A 14,859-nucleotide genomic window follows, 5' to 3' on the forward strand; every position below is an offset into this window, starting at 1 on the left:
AAAACAAACAAATAAGCCTTTCTAAAAAAAAAAATAAAAAACATTTTTTCAACCAGCGGTTTCAATCTTTTTGTTTTCTAAATGACCAACTGATTGCTCTGGAGTACTCTCTAACCAGCGGTTTCAATCCCCTAATTTTACAAATGAACAATTGATTGGCACGAACCACTTTTTAAATCGGCGGTTTCAGTCCTCCGATTTCATAAATAAGCAACCGATTCCTGTGGAATACTCTCTAACCAGCGGTTTCAATCCTTTAATTTTGTCAACCAGCTGTTTCGATCCTTTGGGTTTCTAAATGAGCAACTCGTTGCCGAGAACTAATTTTTAATCAGCGGTTTCAGTCCTCCGATTTCATAAATAAGCAACCGATTGCTGTGGAATACTCTCTAACCAGCGGTTCAAATACTTTTTTGTCAACAAGGTGTTTCGATCCTTTGGGTTTCTAAATGAGCAACTCGTTGCTGAGAACTAATTTTTAATCAGCGGTTTCAATCCTCTGATTTTGTAAGAAAGAAGTTACAAGGTTCGATATTCTTGTCAAAGAAATGCTCTCATTGGTTTCGTAAAACACACTCTATACTTTATACTCTGGTATTCTATCTAATACGATATTTTTTAACTGTTAAACCAGCTTTTTTTTCTTTACACTGTAGACAGCTGTTTCTTTCAGTCATATGTTTTGCTAGCTACTTCATCTGTTCTACTCCTGTATTTCGTTTGGTCTCCTTTCTAACCAGCTACATCACTACTAGCTTCTTAGAAGCCAGTTGCTTCATCTGGTCTTCTTTCTAACCTGATATTCCTCTCTTATGTTGTATATTATATCTAGTCTTGTGTCTAAATAGCTGATTCTCCTAGTTATATAAAACTTGTTATTGACCTTGGTTTAACTTTTAATTAACAACTTTTTCTGGTTTTCTAGCATATACCTAGAAAAGTATTTTGTCTTTCTGTCTATCCAGTCATCCCCCCCCCTTCATTCAGCCAATACCTTCTTTTTAATCTACAACATTTATCCTTTTGTCTAGACAACTTCGGAACATCTTTCTGAAACCTTTGTCTTTCTGTTTATCCAGCCACTTCCTTTGTCTTTCTGCTTATCCAGCCACTTCCTTTGTCTTTCTGTTTATCCAGCCACTTCCTTTGTCATTCTGTTTATCCTGTTACTTCCTGTTATCAATTTGTCAATCTACCTACTTCCTCTGTCTTTGTGTCTAGTGAACAACATCTGTTTCCAAGTGACTCCTCTAGCCTTCTGTCTACTTAGGTATTATTGGTAGACTTATAACTATTTGTCTAATCAAATACTATCTCAGGTACTTAAAGTAACTAGCATCAAACACAAGCTTTCAATTTAGTAAAGGCTTTAATACTGTCTAACCATACGTTTCCTTTAGTTTAGTGTCTGTTTAAATACATTCTCAATCCTTCTCTACAGCTCTGGAATCCTGTCTAGGAAACCACTTTAATTTAAGAAAGTATTTTCTCTAAAAGTGTAGATCTTATTCAACAACTAACTTTTGTTCCTTTCTTTTTTGTTAAAAAAAAAAAGAAAACTTCATAATTTTTAAAAACTACTCTATAGGTTATTTTATTTGTGAAGAGTTATTGTTAATTAAAGCCTGAACACTCTACAGAAACTTGCTATATACATTTTCTTGTTTAGAACAGCCCACTTAAAATGACCTTATGACTTTAAATTAATTAAAACACAGACAATCAGTGAAAGATAGTAAAGTTTCAAGTAATATGAGTACTTATGCTGTACAACTTGATTTATTTAATGACAGAGAATGTCAGACACTGCATTTGTTCTTTGTCATAAAATATATATAAAAATTATGGTTAAAACAACAGAATGATCAACTCTAAAGAACATAAGAAACCATTTAAATAAGATGTATTATATATATGCAAAAATTAGAAACAAAAAGTGAGCAAAATATTTGTGATCAAGTCTTTCATTCATGCTAGAAATTTTAGAATAAAGTTTGTTGAACCCTAACAGAGGGCGTGGCCTCTTTACTCAGTAAGCAAGTTCATGATGCCCTTGTAGTTTCACACAACAGCATAATGACAATCAGTTCTCTCTCTCTGAAACATCAAGTTTATTGTATATTTTAGCTTGCATATCAAGTATAACATTTTAAAAAATATGTTTAAAGTTTAATACTTAATATAATTGTTTTGGCTAAATGTTCTTTCTTAGAATTGTTTAATGGATAATAGAAATATTGTGAATCAAATTTCTTTTCTGAAAGCCTAAAGCATTTTTAAAAGGCCTTGGGGTAGGTAATTTGAACCTAGTTAAAGGAGAAGGTGGTTTAAAATGACAAAGACGTGAGCAAGATGTTTCAACTAATACTATGTAACTTGTATTATAAGTTTTTCAGAGTAATAAAAGCATTTTAACCAAGCACGATATACATGACATTATACCTGATCATGACATAATCTTGTTGAAACATTGTACACTTATAATGAACTTTTCTTCATTATCCATTCAAGCCACCTCTAAATGTTTATAACATTATACATTATTGATTCAGATTTGTTGTTTACACCCCACTAAAACATTTTCTTATAGAGGTCAGAAACTTTGACATAATTTTTAAAGAACTGATAATACAGAAAGCAACTACATAAAGATGACATTTTATTTTGTAAAGTTTTGTATAAAATACTGCAAGTATGAAAAATAGCATGAAATCCCACCTTGAAATGAGACTTAACATGTACAAAACTGCCAAGTTCTAACATCATTACTGTGTCAGTTGTCAGAAAATTAGTAAAATAGCAACTTATAAATCATATTGTCTCACCCAACATCAATAATAAGTCTTTGTGTTGTATATAAACAGAACTGGGTTTGGAGCATGGGTGCCTACTAAATTAATACTGTCTAACCCACCATCAACAATGAGTCTTCAAATTGTATATTACCAGAATTGGGTTTTGAGTACCTACTAATTTATGCTGTCTGTCTCACCACTGACTTTAGGTGTGAATAAACAGAACCGGGTTTTAAGCATGGTGCCTACGTACAAGATCTTGTCATTCTTAGGCTGAACCTGCACAAAATTTGGAGAGAGACTTGCCCAGTATGAAGTCACTCTAGTTTTAGTCGTAGCATTACAGCTGTCATCACCCACACAGATATGTGTCCCAAACTTTCTTGTGTTTATCAGTATTACTCACACATAATAGTCTGACAAATACTACATACTAAGATGGAAGTAATAAGCTTATCCCATGCTCAATAAGTGAAAACTCTGATTAAAATGCCATGCATGAGTTATTACAAGTTCTTCAAATTAAAGTCTTGTAAGAATTTATCTGTCCTGTTAAAAACACACTGAATTAAATACTTCTTTACAAATATTATAGTCTGTGCTGAGAAGCTTAAAAGCTTCTAGGCTATTTGTGATAATGTTGGCAAGAGGGAGTTTTGATAAGATAAGATTTTATCTAAATGTCTGGAACTTTCTTTGGAGCATAGTGAAGGATTTGAATGATATAAAACACATATTAGGTGAGACTTGAAAAGATTGTTGATTTAGTAATGAGTCTATTTCTGTGGTTGAGTGATTACTGAGTTGGTGAGTTTGTTGGTCAGTTACTTCAGTTTTTTGAATATTGAATTTGTGTTTTCAATGAAACAATAGATATACAAGAAGTACCGGTAATGTACATAAAAGAAAACTAGTAAGTAAGTTAAATTTCTATTGTGAAATTAGCCTTACAATTAGTTATGTGGAAGTTCTATTGTGAAATTAGCCTTACAATTAGTTATGTGGAAGTTCTATTGTGAAATTAGCCTTACAATTAGTTATGTGGAAGTTCTATTGAGAAATTAGCCTTACAATTAGTTCGTAATTGTCCTTGAATCAATTAAAGTTGTAGATAAACAACTAAAATTACCATCAAAGAATTATGGAATTGTCAGATCAAAGAGTGTGGAAAGATCAATCCTTCTAATCATCAAGACTTCAACAAATATTTTCAGATCTAGGTGCCTAACTTCACTACTACTTGTACTGGAAAATGGGAGCTACATATGTTTATTTACTTTCACAGCAAGAAGTGCAAGCTAACAATCACACAATATCAACAACCACTTGATAGTACTGCCTGAACTAACTGCCTTTGGTCCCATCTGAATCTAAACATGCACACTGATTGGTTAAAACAAGAAACAAAGTTTGATTTAGGACTTGAAGAACTTCCAAGAGCCAGAACTGTTCTAGATTTGAGTTCTATTTAACACAGCCCTACACATAAATAAAATGGGAGAAAATACTAGGTGCCACAATGACATTTTTAGTTGCCATGATGACCTGGCACCCAGAATTTGTCAAGGCCTGCTCTAATGGAATTCTTATATGGAACTCAAAAGATTAATTAGACAGCTGGTTACTCACAGTGGAAGAAGTAAACCACAGGGCAAAAGATGTTTCAACTGTAAGTTAAGAGGATGTATTGCCAGGAACTGCAGACAGAAACCTATAAGAAGTAAAAAACTCCTCCCAAAGGATAACAGACAAATGGAACTGCTATAAGTCTAGAAGACATGGACATTACATCTGAGACATTATCCTGAAAATGAGAATACTTCATCTGCCAAACTGAGATGAAAGTGCATTACTATGAAAAACTTCTAGACGGACATTGATGTGTGAATAACTGACATTAAGAAAGAATGTGTGTTGGAAATTGACTTCATGCAGAAACACAGATGTAAGGTCATAAGTACTTCAAATAGTTTTACAGTCTACAACCAAGAAATCCATGTGCAATACATGACAATTACAGCATCAGATGTTGAACTTCTAGTGACATCAAGGATGATAAAAAGGACAACAAACCAAAATGCAAGAAAGGCAAGTGGTCCAAGACAAAAGTCATCTATTTTGGTCATACCAAGGGGTTAGCTTCAGAGGAGACTTTGTCAAAAGGAAGGAAGGTTCCTGTTGAGACCACTTCCAGAGTGTCAGTAAGGATGGAGATTCCAGTAAATTTCATTGATGCAACAAGGCAGCAAGTACTAATAGAGGTCAAGATGTCATTTGATCTTCATATCATAGTCACAGAGAAATTAAAAATCAAAATAAGATTTGGTGATTGAACAGTTTAGGAATAGGGAATGAGAAGAAAAAAAAATTGGTAACCAAATTCAGTTTTAATGATTGTAATATCTATACTTATGAATATTAATATCACTCATTGTCAAGAGTTAATTTAAAGTTTAATGTACTATTACTTTTTGTGTGTAATAAGGTTATACAGGTTTTTTTTTCTTTACAATGCAGGTAGAAGGCAGTGTTGTAGGTTATGTTGTTGTTTATAATCTATACGTTTTTAATATTGTATTTTAGTCGGGAGATGAACATGCAGCTAATTGTTTGGAAATTTCTTGAAATTGTAAAAAACGATTTGAATGATATAAAAATGTGAGTTAGGCAAGGCCGTTGATTGAGCGGTGGGTCTCTTACGGTGGCTGATTTGAATATTAACGAGTTTATTAGTTGGATTGTCTGTTACTTCAGTTTTATAAATACTTAATGTGTTTTTTGTGTTTTCAATGATGAAATACAGACACGAGAAAATTTCCATTGATGCGTAATTATTTTGTGAAGTTAAGCCTATATTAATTAATTAATTTTAGAGCTTATATTCAAAAAAATAAAATGCTTTCGTTCTCATTAAGTGGGTTGGACTTACCAAATAACCCAAAAGAAATTAAATTTATTTTACAGTATTTAATTGAAAATACATATTACAATATTATTATTACATTTACAGTGCCCCCCCCCCAGTGGCACAGCGGTATGTCTACGGACTTACAACGCTAGAATCCGAGTTTCGATACCCGTGGTGGGCAGAGCACAGATAGCCCTTGTGTAGCTTTGTGCATAATTAAAAACAAACAAACAAACATTTACAATGCGAGTGTCCGTTACATTGACGTAATTTTAAATAATTCACTAAGGTTTCTAAATCTCCCGAAATGCCTTCATACATTCTCTCAATTTAAGTCAAAGTTTTCTACATTTTTAGCATCGTAAACCAAACGTGTTCAGGATTATTTGCTGTGGCATAATATTTACCAATAAAGTTGTCGTCAAGACGCTCTTCAGTTAAAAAAAAATATATAGGGTATAACGCAAATCTAGTAACCAAACGATTGCTTTCGTGAAATAATTTTATAAATAAAAAAATCCATTATATAAATAACTTTACTGAAAACGAAATTCCAACTACGTTCGTCAATGTTGTGTAGTTTCAACACATATAACATATACAAAATAATATCCATATTTAAAAAAATCTCAAATACCAAAGGATTTAAGCACAATTATAATATAAAACACCCTAAACTTCTGATCGTCTGCGGATTTCACGAAGTTCCTGAAATAAAAGAAACTCCTATGATGCAACATGTTTGTTTTGGGTCGAGAGGCCGTACGTTATTCAGTAAAGTTTGACAAGGGGGCGATAACTAAAACAGACACAAAGAAGTTTTACTTTGATCGAAGTTCACACGACACATGGTAAACCTCCCCACTGTTGACTGAAGCCTTATCAGGCTTATCTTGCTCAGTCTACTGCTGTATCAGGATTCTGTAATGATTATCAGGTTTATCGCAACCAGCTTGCGTAGCAAACGCTAACACACTAAACAGTCGGTAAAAGAAGTCCAAAATCGATTTTCCTTTGTGTATTATTACATTTAGTCATTAAAATAAAATTATTTGTAACTTATTTTTGATAAATATATAACGTCATACGAAAATGTATACAGCACGAACAACTGAAAAAGTTTTACATGCATATATTTGACCAGCGTATATACAATTATAACTTATGCAGTATATAAAGACATTATATAATATAATCATAACACTGTATAACATAATTTATATACTGTTAAAAATTGTGTTTGTTTTTACGTTTTTTTTAGAAGATTTTCTTTTATTATGCACAAAGCTACACAAGGGCTATCTGTGCTCTGCCCACCACGGGTATCGAAACCCGGTTTCTAGCGTTGTAAGTCGGCAGACATACCGCTGTTTGCGGACTTTTAGAAGAAAACCTATTTATATAAGAGTATGGCTGAAATTATTTGTTTCTTCTCAAGGTTCTAGAAACAAAACTGTATTTGGGGTATGATGTATTCCTCACCAGGCGAAGACCTGATACTTGGCATTATGGTCATCATCTAAATTAAGTGATTTAGTGTGGAAAATAATTAAGGACCACTACTATGAAACGTACTTTCGACTATACTTTTTACCATTAGGCTGAAGATCTTTTTTCTGTTGTTTGGAATACAACGAGGGGTGAAACTTTAAAAAAAAAGAAGTGATACTCAGCTGGGTAAAATTGACCTATTTTTGAAAAAAGAAAAAAATCTACGTGTAAGAATAAAAAAAACACGACAATTTGAGCGTCAGTGAATAAACGCTTTCTGGCGGAACAGTGGAATGTAAGCGCATCCGAAAAAGCAGCTCAAATAAGTCCCGGTACTAGTACCGCCTTAAAAAATACGTGCCGGTACTAGTACCTCCTTAAAAAATACGTGCCGGTACTAGTACCTCCTTAAAAAATAAGTTTCGGTACTCAGTACCGGCAGAATTTCACCCCTGAATAAAACCACAAATAAATCTAAGATTCAAATAATTCAGTATGAATAACATGCACATTTGTAATACGCATATTTATGTTCTTCCCTCTTAAGGTTAATGTAATAAATACGAACAGGTTCGAGTTGTTAAACCTGTTTTACTGTGTTTATTTGAATACACTTCTTTGGCTTTGTTCACTATAAAGAAATGTTTACAAATCCAATATAGCATAATGAAATTCTACAACATCTGTATGTGAATTGATAATAAGGAATATTGGCAGAGATTCAATTTTATGTGAATGTAGAAGCCTAACTGTGTTTCTAAAACTCGTATTCTGCACATCACCGGAATGTGACAAATGAAATAATTGATTTTAATCAATTGGCAACAATATGTTGTTATGTCTTAGCCGTATTGTTGAATGATGTAAACACTCAAACTGAAGAACGACGTTTCGTGAATATTACAAGACATTATACGTTATTCACAAACAAGGTAAACGATTTAACCAATACTCAAATACATATCACTTACGAAATACATAATACTTACATACATTAGCAGCATATAAATGTATTTCAAACAGTATTTTTTTTGTTGTTGGAATGAGTCGCCAACTAGGAACCACTACTATCCCTACAGGCCTAGCGGTTGGCGTACTCGGACTGTGAATCCGAAGATTCGTGGTTCGCAGCTCGTTCCAACAAAAAATGTACTCCGCACTTTGAGCCCATGTGTGCGCTATAAAAGTGGTGGGGGAATCCAACCATTCGATTAGAAGAAAATAACTCAAGATTTGGCGGTGGGTGTTGCTGACTAGATACCTTCTCTTTAGTTTATCAGTTTAAAATTAGGGACGGACTTATGCAGGTAGTCTTTTGTGTAACAAAACAACATACAGACTATGGGCGAGATTTGGGGCCAAAAAACATTTGGCTTTATTATTGTGAATGACGTGTGTATACAGTATAAAAGTGGGGTTCTTCTTTGTCTTCCCTCCCTCTATAATACAAACCAATGACCCGAAGAATTTGCTCAGAACTGCAGCCTTTAGGTAGTCGTAATTGCTTCGCAAATTCAGTTGGGTGGTCAGCGCGGTTTCAATCTTGCCTTACTAATCTTTTGACATTGTATGATTTGGTATATATCTGGATTTTGAGAAGGGAATGATTGTTTAAAAAGTTATCTCATGTGGACGTGGGGTATACGTTGGTTCATTAGATATAAAACCAGCTACAATGAAGAAAGCAGGGGTTGTTATAAATGGTTCAACGACATTTCACTACCGTAGTAAACGACTGCCGGTACATTTCACTACCGGTAAAGAGATGCAGAAATTACTTCTTTTATTTTTAAAGTCTAAAAATTTTATAGAAATTATATTACCGGAATATTATAAAAGCATCCATTATTATTTCAAGAAACTTTGAACACGAAAATTACGTCATAAAAGTTGTACCCGTGCAAACAACTAATAGTGCACGGATGTGCTGTATAGTGATAGCCTTTTTTTTTTCCATCAAATTATTCAATTACTTTATTATTATGTTTTTCCGGTAACTCATCCAATTACTTTATTTTTCAATTTTATTTTCATCGAGTTTAGTGCGATAATTTATTAGTTTACTGTAATTATTGAGAATAAAGTCATTAGTGTGCTAGGGTTTTTTTTTTTGAGAACATAATTATTTACCGGTAGTAAAATGCACCGGCAGTCATATGTCAACAGTGAAATGTCATGATACCGCTGTAAATGGAGTTCAGTCAAACTGGATTAATGTCACGTGTGGAATACCTCAGAGCTCGTGTTAGAACGTTGCTCTTTTTAATTTACACGAACGATAAATATGAAGGAATGGTCAACAGATTATTTAAATTTGTTGATGGCACTAAAGTTTTGTGTGTTGCTAGCTGCCAGGGGGGATGCTACTGCCTTACAAAAGGGTTTGGATTATTTGGTAAGTTGGGCGAATAAACAGCAGGTGGCTATTATTTATAATAAACGCAAGGTAATGCATGTAGGATATCACTATTTGAATTATAGTAAAATCTTGATGGAAATAACATTAATAGTTTTATGGAAGAAAATGATCTTGGTGTTCTGGTTGATCAATCTCTTACGTCATCCAAGTGATGTGTTGTTGCTAGTGGCAGGGCAAATAGGATTTTAGGTTGTATCTACAGAAATATTGAATACAGGTCTAAAGAGATTATAGTGCCATTGTGTTTTGTTTTGTTTTTGTAGTTCCAAGCACAAAGCTACACAATGGGCTATCTGGGCTCTACTCACCACGGGTATCGAAATCCGTAATGCCACTGTATAGATCATTGATTAGGCCACATTTGGAGTATTCTCTTCATTCAGAGAGGACACTGAATTGTTAGAAAGGATTTTGAGAAGGGCTACTAGGATGATACCTGGTATGGAAATGTTATCATATAAGGACAGGTTAAGATCTCTGAATTTGTTTTATCTTCAAAAACATAAGAATTAGAGGGGATCTGATTGAGATGTTCAATATTGTTAGGGGGAATTTATAGTTTTTATGCATAATATTTTTTTCAATTTAATAATGAGAATGGTAAGACTACAGGACACAAATATAAATTTTGACAGGGAAGAAGCCATCTTCAGCTAAAACAGCTTTATATTTCTAACAGGATGGTTGACCTCTGGATGTGCTGGATATAGTTAATTTAAGGAAGATCAATGATAAGCTGGATAAATATTTGAATGATAAGGGCGGTCTTTGAGGTGTGTTCGTTTTTTGTTGTTGTTTATTTTAGTTTAGTGAATAATTCAGTTTAGGCCTAATTTGACCAACAGCTCCTTGTTGTCTTATAATACTATATTATGTAATAAGGCTTTCTTATGCCTAATGTGATCTTAATGATGTGTCCAGTGGTGTAGTGCTACATTTTCTGGTATCCAAGTCTTACCAAAATATGACACATGTATAACGTCTCCATCAAATTAAAGAAACATTCGAAATCTAATTTTCACTTTTGGATTTTAGCATCATATTATTGGAATTTCTCTCATGGACGGAGAATTTTGGGCTTACTACGATGAAACCACTAAGTAATTCGTATTTTATAGTTCCTAACCTTATATTATTCAATATAGGACATCAATATTGTCGCATTTGTGTTAAATTATAAATTGATGAGATTACTGCTTTTTTATTATTATTTTTCTCTTTTGTTTTTCGAACTGAAAAATTAAAAACAAAATACAAGTGTTAACTTTGAAGGATACATTATAAATTCGTTATAAGTCGGCTGGTTAATGACAATAGACTATGTATTGTTGTCATATTAAGGGCCAATTTTTCGTGTGGGTATACCAACAAAAAAGAAAAGAAAGAATTTCTCTAAAGCAAAGTTAGTTTTCAAGGAGCCATAATGTCAACAATGTAGCAGAGAAGAAACGGGCGAAGAGACTTGCTACAGACGTCTAGGTTAACTTATACTACTATCACTGTTACGGTATTGTACCAAAACCACTTTCTAAGCAAAATTACCAATTTTAATGGTGATGGTACACTCCATTGGACGAGATGATATTCAACCATATGTTAACATTATACGTTACCAATAGGTCACTGTGATTTTGGAAACCCAAAAGAACTTCTAAAATAGGCGGCCATGCACATACGATTGATGGGTTTTATTAAGCTTGAAGTAAGTAATATAAATTACAAATTTTCAGCAAGTTTCGTATTTAAACTAAAAACACACGAGATATCATATTATAACACTAGAGCAATATTTACTCCTAATACATGAATAAGTGTTACTTTTGTTATGGCGTGAACGCCTTTTACAAGCTGGCAAAGCACGATTATAATTAATTGTACTTGTCATACGACTTTAGTACCTATTATTATTTTGGTCATGGCGAACATAGTGTGGTTGGAATACTATTATTTTATGCTCTTCTAATTCTTGAAAATCCCTAAGGGACTAGATAAATAATGCAATGTTAAAAAATATAATAAGTCTAATATTAATGTCCTATGTTTGTTTGTTGTAGAGCAAAGCCACAGCGGGGATAGAACTCCAGATTTTGGCGTTGTAAAGTCTGTAAAGTTACCGCTATCCCACTGGTAGACAATGTCGTATGACAAATATAATTAATTACAGGTGTTATTTTTATCAAATAATTTTTACTTAACTTACCAATCCTGAAATTATCCCCTTTAATAGAATGCCACTAACTAACGGTGTCCACCACTAAAAAGTACTATCCATGACTCCCCAGTGTTCGATTAGGAAGATAATATATCTGAAAATTAATTGTTGTACGGACTTAAAAATTACTGAAGAGAGGGAGGAAAAAACAGAAATTTCAGTCAGTAAGGTATTAGAGCTCAAGCATAAAAACGAATTATTCGCTTGTTTCGATTGATCATGGAATATCAGACTTGCAGTTCAGTAACACTAAAAGCGAATATAAAATTTTGTTGAGTTTTTTCAGTAAATGGACTCATACATACTCAACTTTCAAGCATATTAAACTATCCTTTAAAAAAACTTTTATATCCTGACATTTATAATAATTTAATAAATTTGTTGTTGCTGCTGTTTTAGCGTTGGAAATACACAAAATTAAATTTTGTGAAGTCTAAGCATACTATTATTATTTTTGCGGCAAGTCTAAGGTCTTATAACACTGAAAACTGGGTTCGACACCCCCGGGTGACAAAAGCATAAATAGTACATTGTGTGGTAATATGTAATAAGAAACACACAAGCTTTCGCATTAAACCGATTAAAATTAGAAAGTAAAATTAGAATTTGTCAGTAATGTACTTTAATGCAAAATATTTTAACAATAATTAAAATCAAATTATAACTATATTATTTTAAGAATTAACGACCAAATTTGTAATAAAAAAAACGCTTGTAGGCCTAACTTCTTGTTCTATGACTCCAATTTGAAACTATATAACTTATTTCCAAGCTTTATGACGTCTTCATAAATAATTCTACTGATTTTTTAAAAATAACATACTGCACAATTATATTCATCATATTCAAAATACAAATTTTGAGTAATACAATTTTATTCGACTTATTCAGTTAGTGGAAGTGGAACATGACAACTATAAAGTAAGTTAAAAATTTGTTATAGCCTACAACAGACTTTTAAAGTTAAACTACCTTTTAATTTTTCTGAAACAGTTTTGTTGTACAATAAATTTATATTAGCATGATTACTAAAATATTAAAGTCAGAAAAATTATTTTAAATATAATTTTAAAAATCATCTCTAAAAAAATATGTTTACTCTAAGATTTGCCTGGGTCTAAAGTGGCGTAAATGCTATTCAAACCGTTTCGGAACGAAAATCAGTGTTTAGTACAACGTATTTGGTCGTTAAGCCTACTTTCCTAGCCTATATATAGCCTACAGAAGGACGATAACTTCCTGCTCTCACACACTTACCAGGCGTCGAGTAGTTCGAAACGGACGCGGGGCTGGGCACCGATTCGGCCGAAACACAAGCCTTACACGCACCATGGAGGCAAGGCAGCAACCTTGGCTCGTTGCCCTCTTTCAGTTCTTGCTTGCAGAAAACACATTTTGAATCCACCCATTCTGGTGTTTCGTTACCACTCACTTGTTCAATTTCTGGTGTAGAATCATTATCGTTATTCTCCATTGTTACGTGTATTTTGCCGTTATGGCTAACACGGCAAATCGCACAACAATTCCGTAGTTTTACCAATGCTAGTAAGTTAGGTTCTTTATCCCCCGACGCAGAATACCACGTTAAACTAAACTTACCATACAACCTACGCTAGCTCCCCCCATTACAAATGTCGCTTACAAACTCCTTCAAAGCGTATCCGCTATGATCCCCCATCTGAGTACGAAACGCCATCTGTTGTCAAAAGAGCTAATCACAGTGAGTAAAGTATATTTCATCCCGATGAAATGAACAAAGTCTGGAAAATTAATAACGATACATATAAACATCGGAATTAAGCTTAGTATACCCGAACGAATTGCTTATAGATCTAGATCTTGTATTAAATAATTATACTTGATGTATAAATGTCATTGATAGATAGTAATAAAACTAAATAAAATCACTAAGCATAAAAAATAATATGAATATATATATGACAAAAGTACGTTGGATTTTGTACAAGTTAGTACTTCACAAAAATAAGATAAATTTTTACTACTATAAAATATATCTTGACAATTTCGTAAATATATAGCAATTAATTTTAAAAAACTATGAAATTCGTAACCATGAATGCTGTTTATATATGCGAATAAATTTTAGTTTTTATTGCTGCTGACTACAAAAGAAACAGTTCAAAGAACAGATGAAACGTACAAACTAAATACGATACCTTCTTTATGGCTCTAAGGTTGGAATAATATTCATAATACTTCATTTGTGAATTTTTAATACATTCTTGCTATTTTGTTCATATTTTTTATTTAACTTTTCGTCATAAAATATTTCATAACTAGCTGGATTACCCGTCCCCTGTACGAAAGTTGTGTAAATTCATGATTAATGGAAAGTTATCTTAGGACAAGAAAAACTACTTCCCTTATACGTAATTGTAAAAAAAACGCAAAAAAAACCCATAAAAACTGCAAAACAAAAAATGTGAAATCGCAAGTTTGCATGTATCTCCGCCTGGACTCAAAAAACGCAAAATGCAAACCTGAAAATTTGTACGCATCTTCTCATGGACCTAATGAACCACTATACCAATTTTGGTGAAGATCCATCCACATCCTGCGAAACAGTTATATGGACAGACAACAGGCAGTAATATTATATTTATATAGATTTTTGTAATTATTAACACTGTGTGGCCTTGGTATGTATCAATTATTTGAACTGTTAACTCATTACAGCGTAAAAAACATTCGCCAAAACTGTTAAATGTTTAAAGTTTATTAAGTGTGTATGGCATTCTTTCGTTCTTTTTTATTTAAGAAATTGAGCAAAGGTTTTCCTAATGTTCACCTATTTAAGTAACTTCAAGTGGATAAATATATAAAAAAACATATTTAAGATTATAAAATTCCATTCCAGAGTTGATAGATAAATGTATTTACTAGAATATTCTTTATTTGGATCATTTGTTACTAGGCCTTTATATATATTAGGTGCAATAAGGCGTCATGTATTAAACAATTATGAAGTTAAAATATAATTGTACAGTTGAAAAAATCCTTAGGAAAACCTCTG

General features: G+C 32.8%; 1 protein-coding gene across 3 annotated transcripts in view; it reads right to left on the reverse strand.

Annotated features, from left to right (window-relative positions):
• Positions 1-13,438, reverse strand: part of LOC106466908 (transcription intermediary factor 1-alpha-like) — a 67,813-nt gene extending 54,375 nt beyond the window's left edge. For all 3 annotated transcript variants that reach the window (XM_022394986.1, XM_022394985.1, XM_013927214.2), the window contains exon 1: positions 13,083-13,438. In XM_022394986.1, the coding sequence (XP_022250694.1) occupies positions 13,083-13,299 (217 nt within the window). In that variant the 5' untranslated portion in view covers positions 13,300-13,438. The remainder of the gene's footprint in view (positions 1-13,082) is intronic.
• Positions 13,439-14,859: the final 1,421 nt, after the last annotated feature.

This window comes from Limulus polyphemus, unplaced genomic scaffold (assembly GCF_000517525.1).
Source record: "Limulus polyphemus unplaced genomic scaffold, Limulus_polyphemus-2.1.2 Scaffold2420, whole genome shotgun sequence".
In the NCBI taxonomy this organism is placed as follows: domain Eukaryota; kingdom Metazoa; phylum Arthropoda; class Merostomata; order Xiphosura; family Limulidae; genus Limulus; species Limulus polyphemus.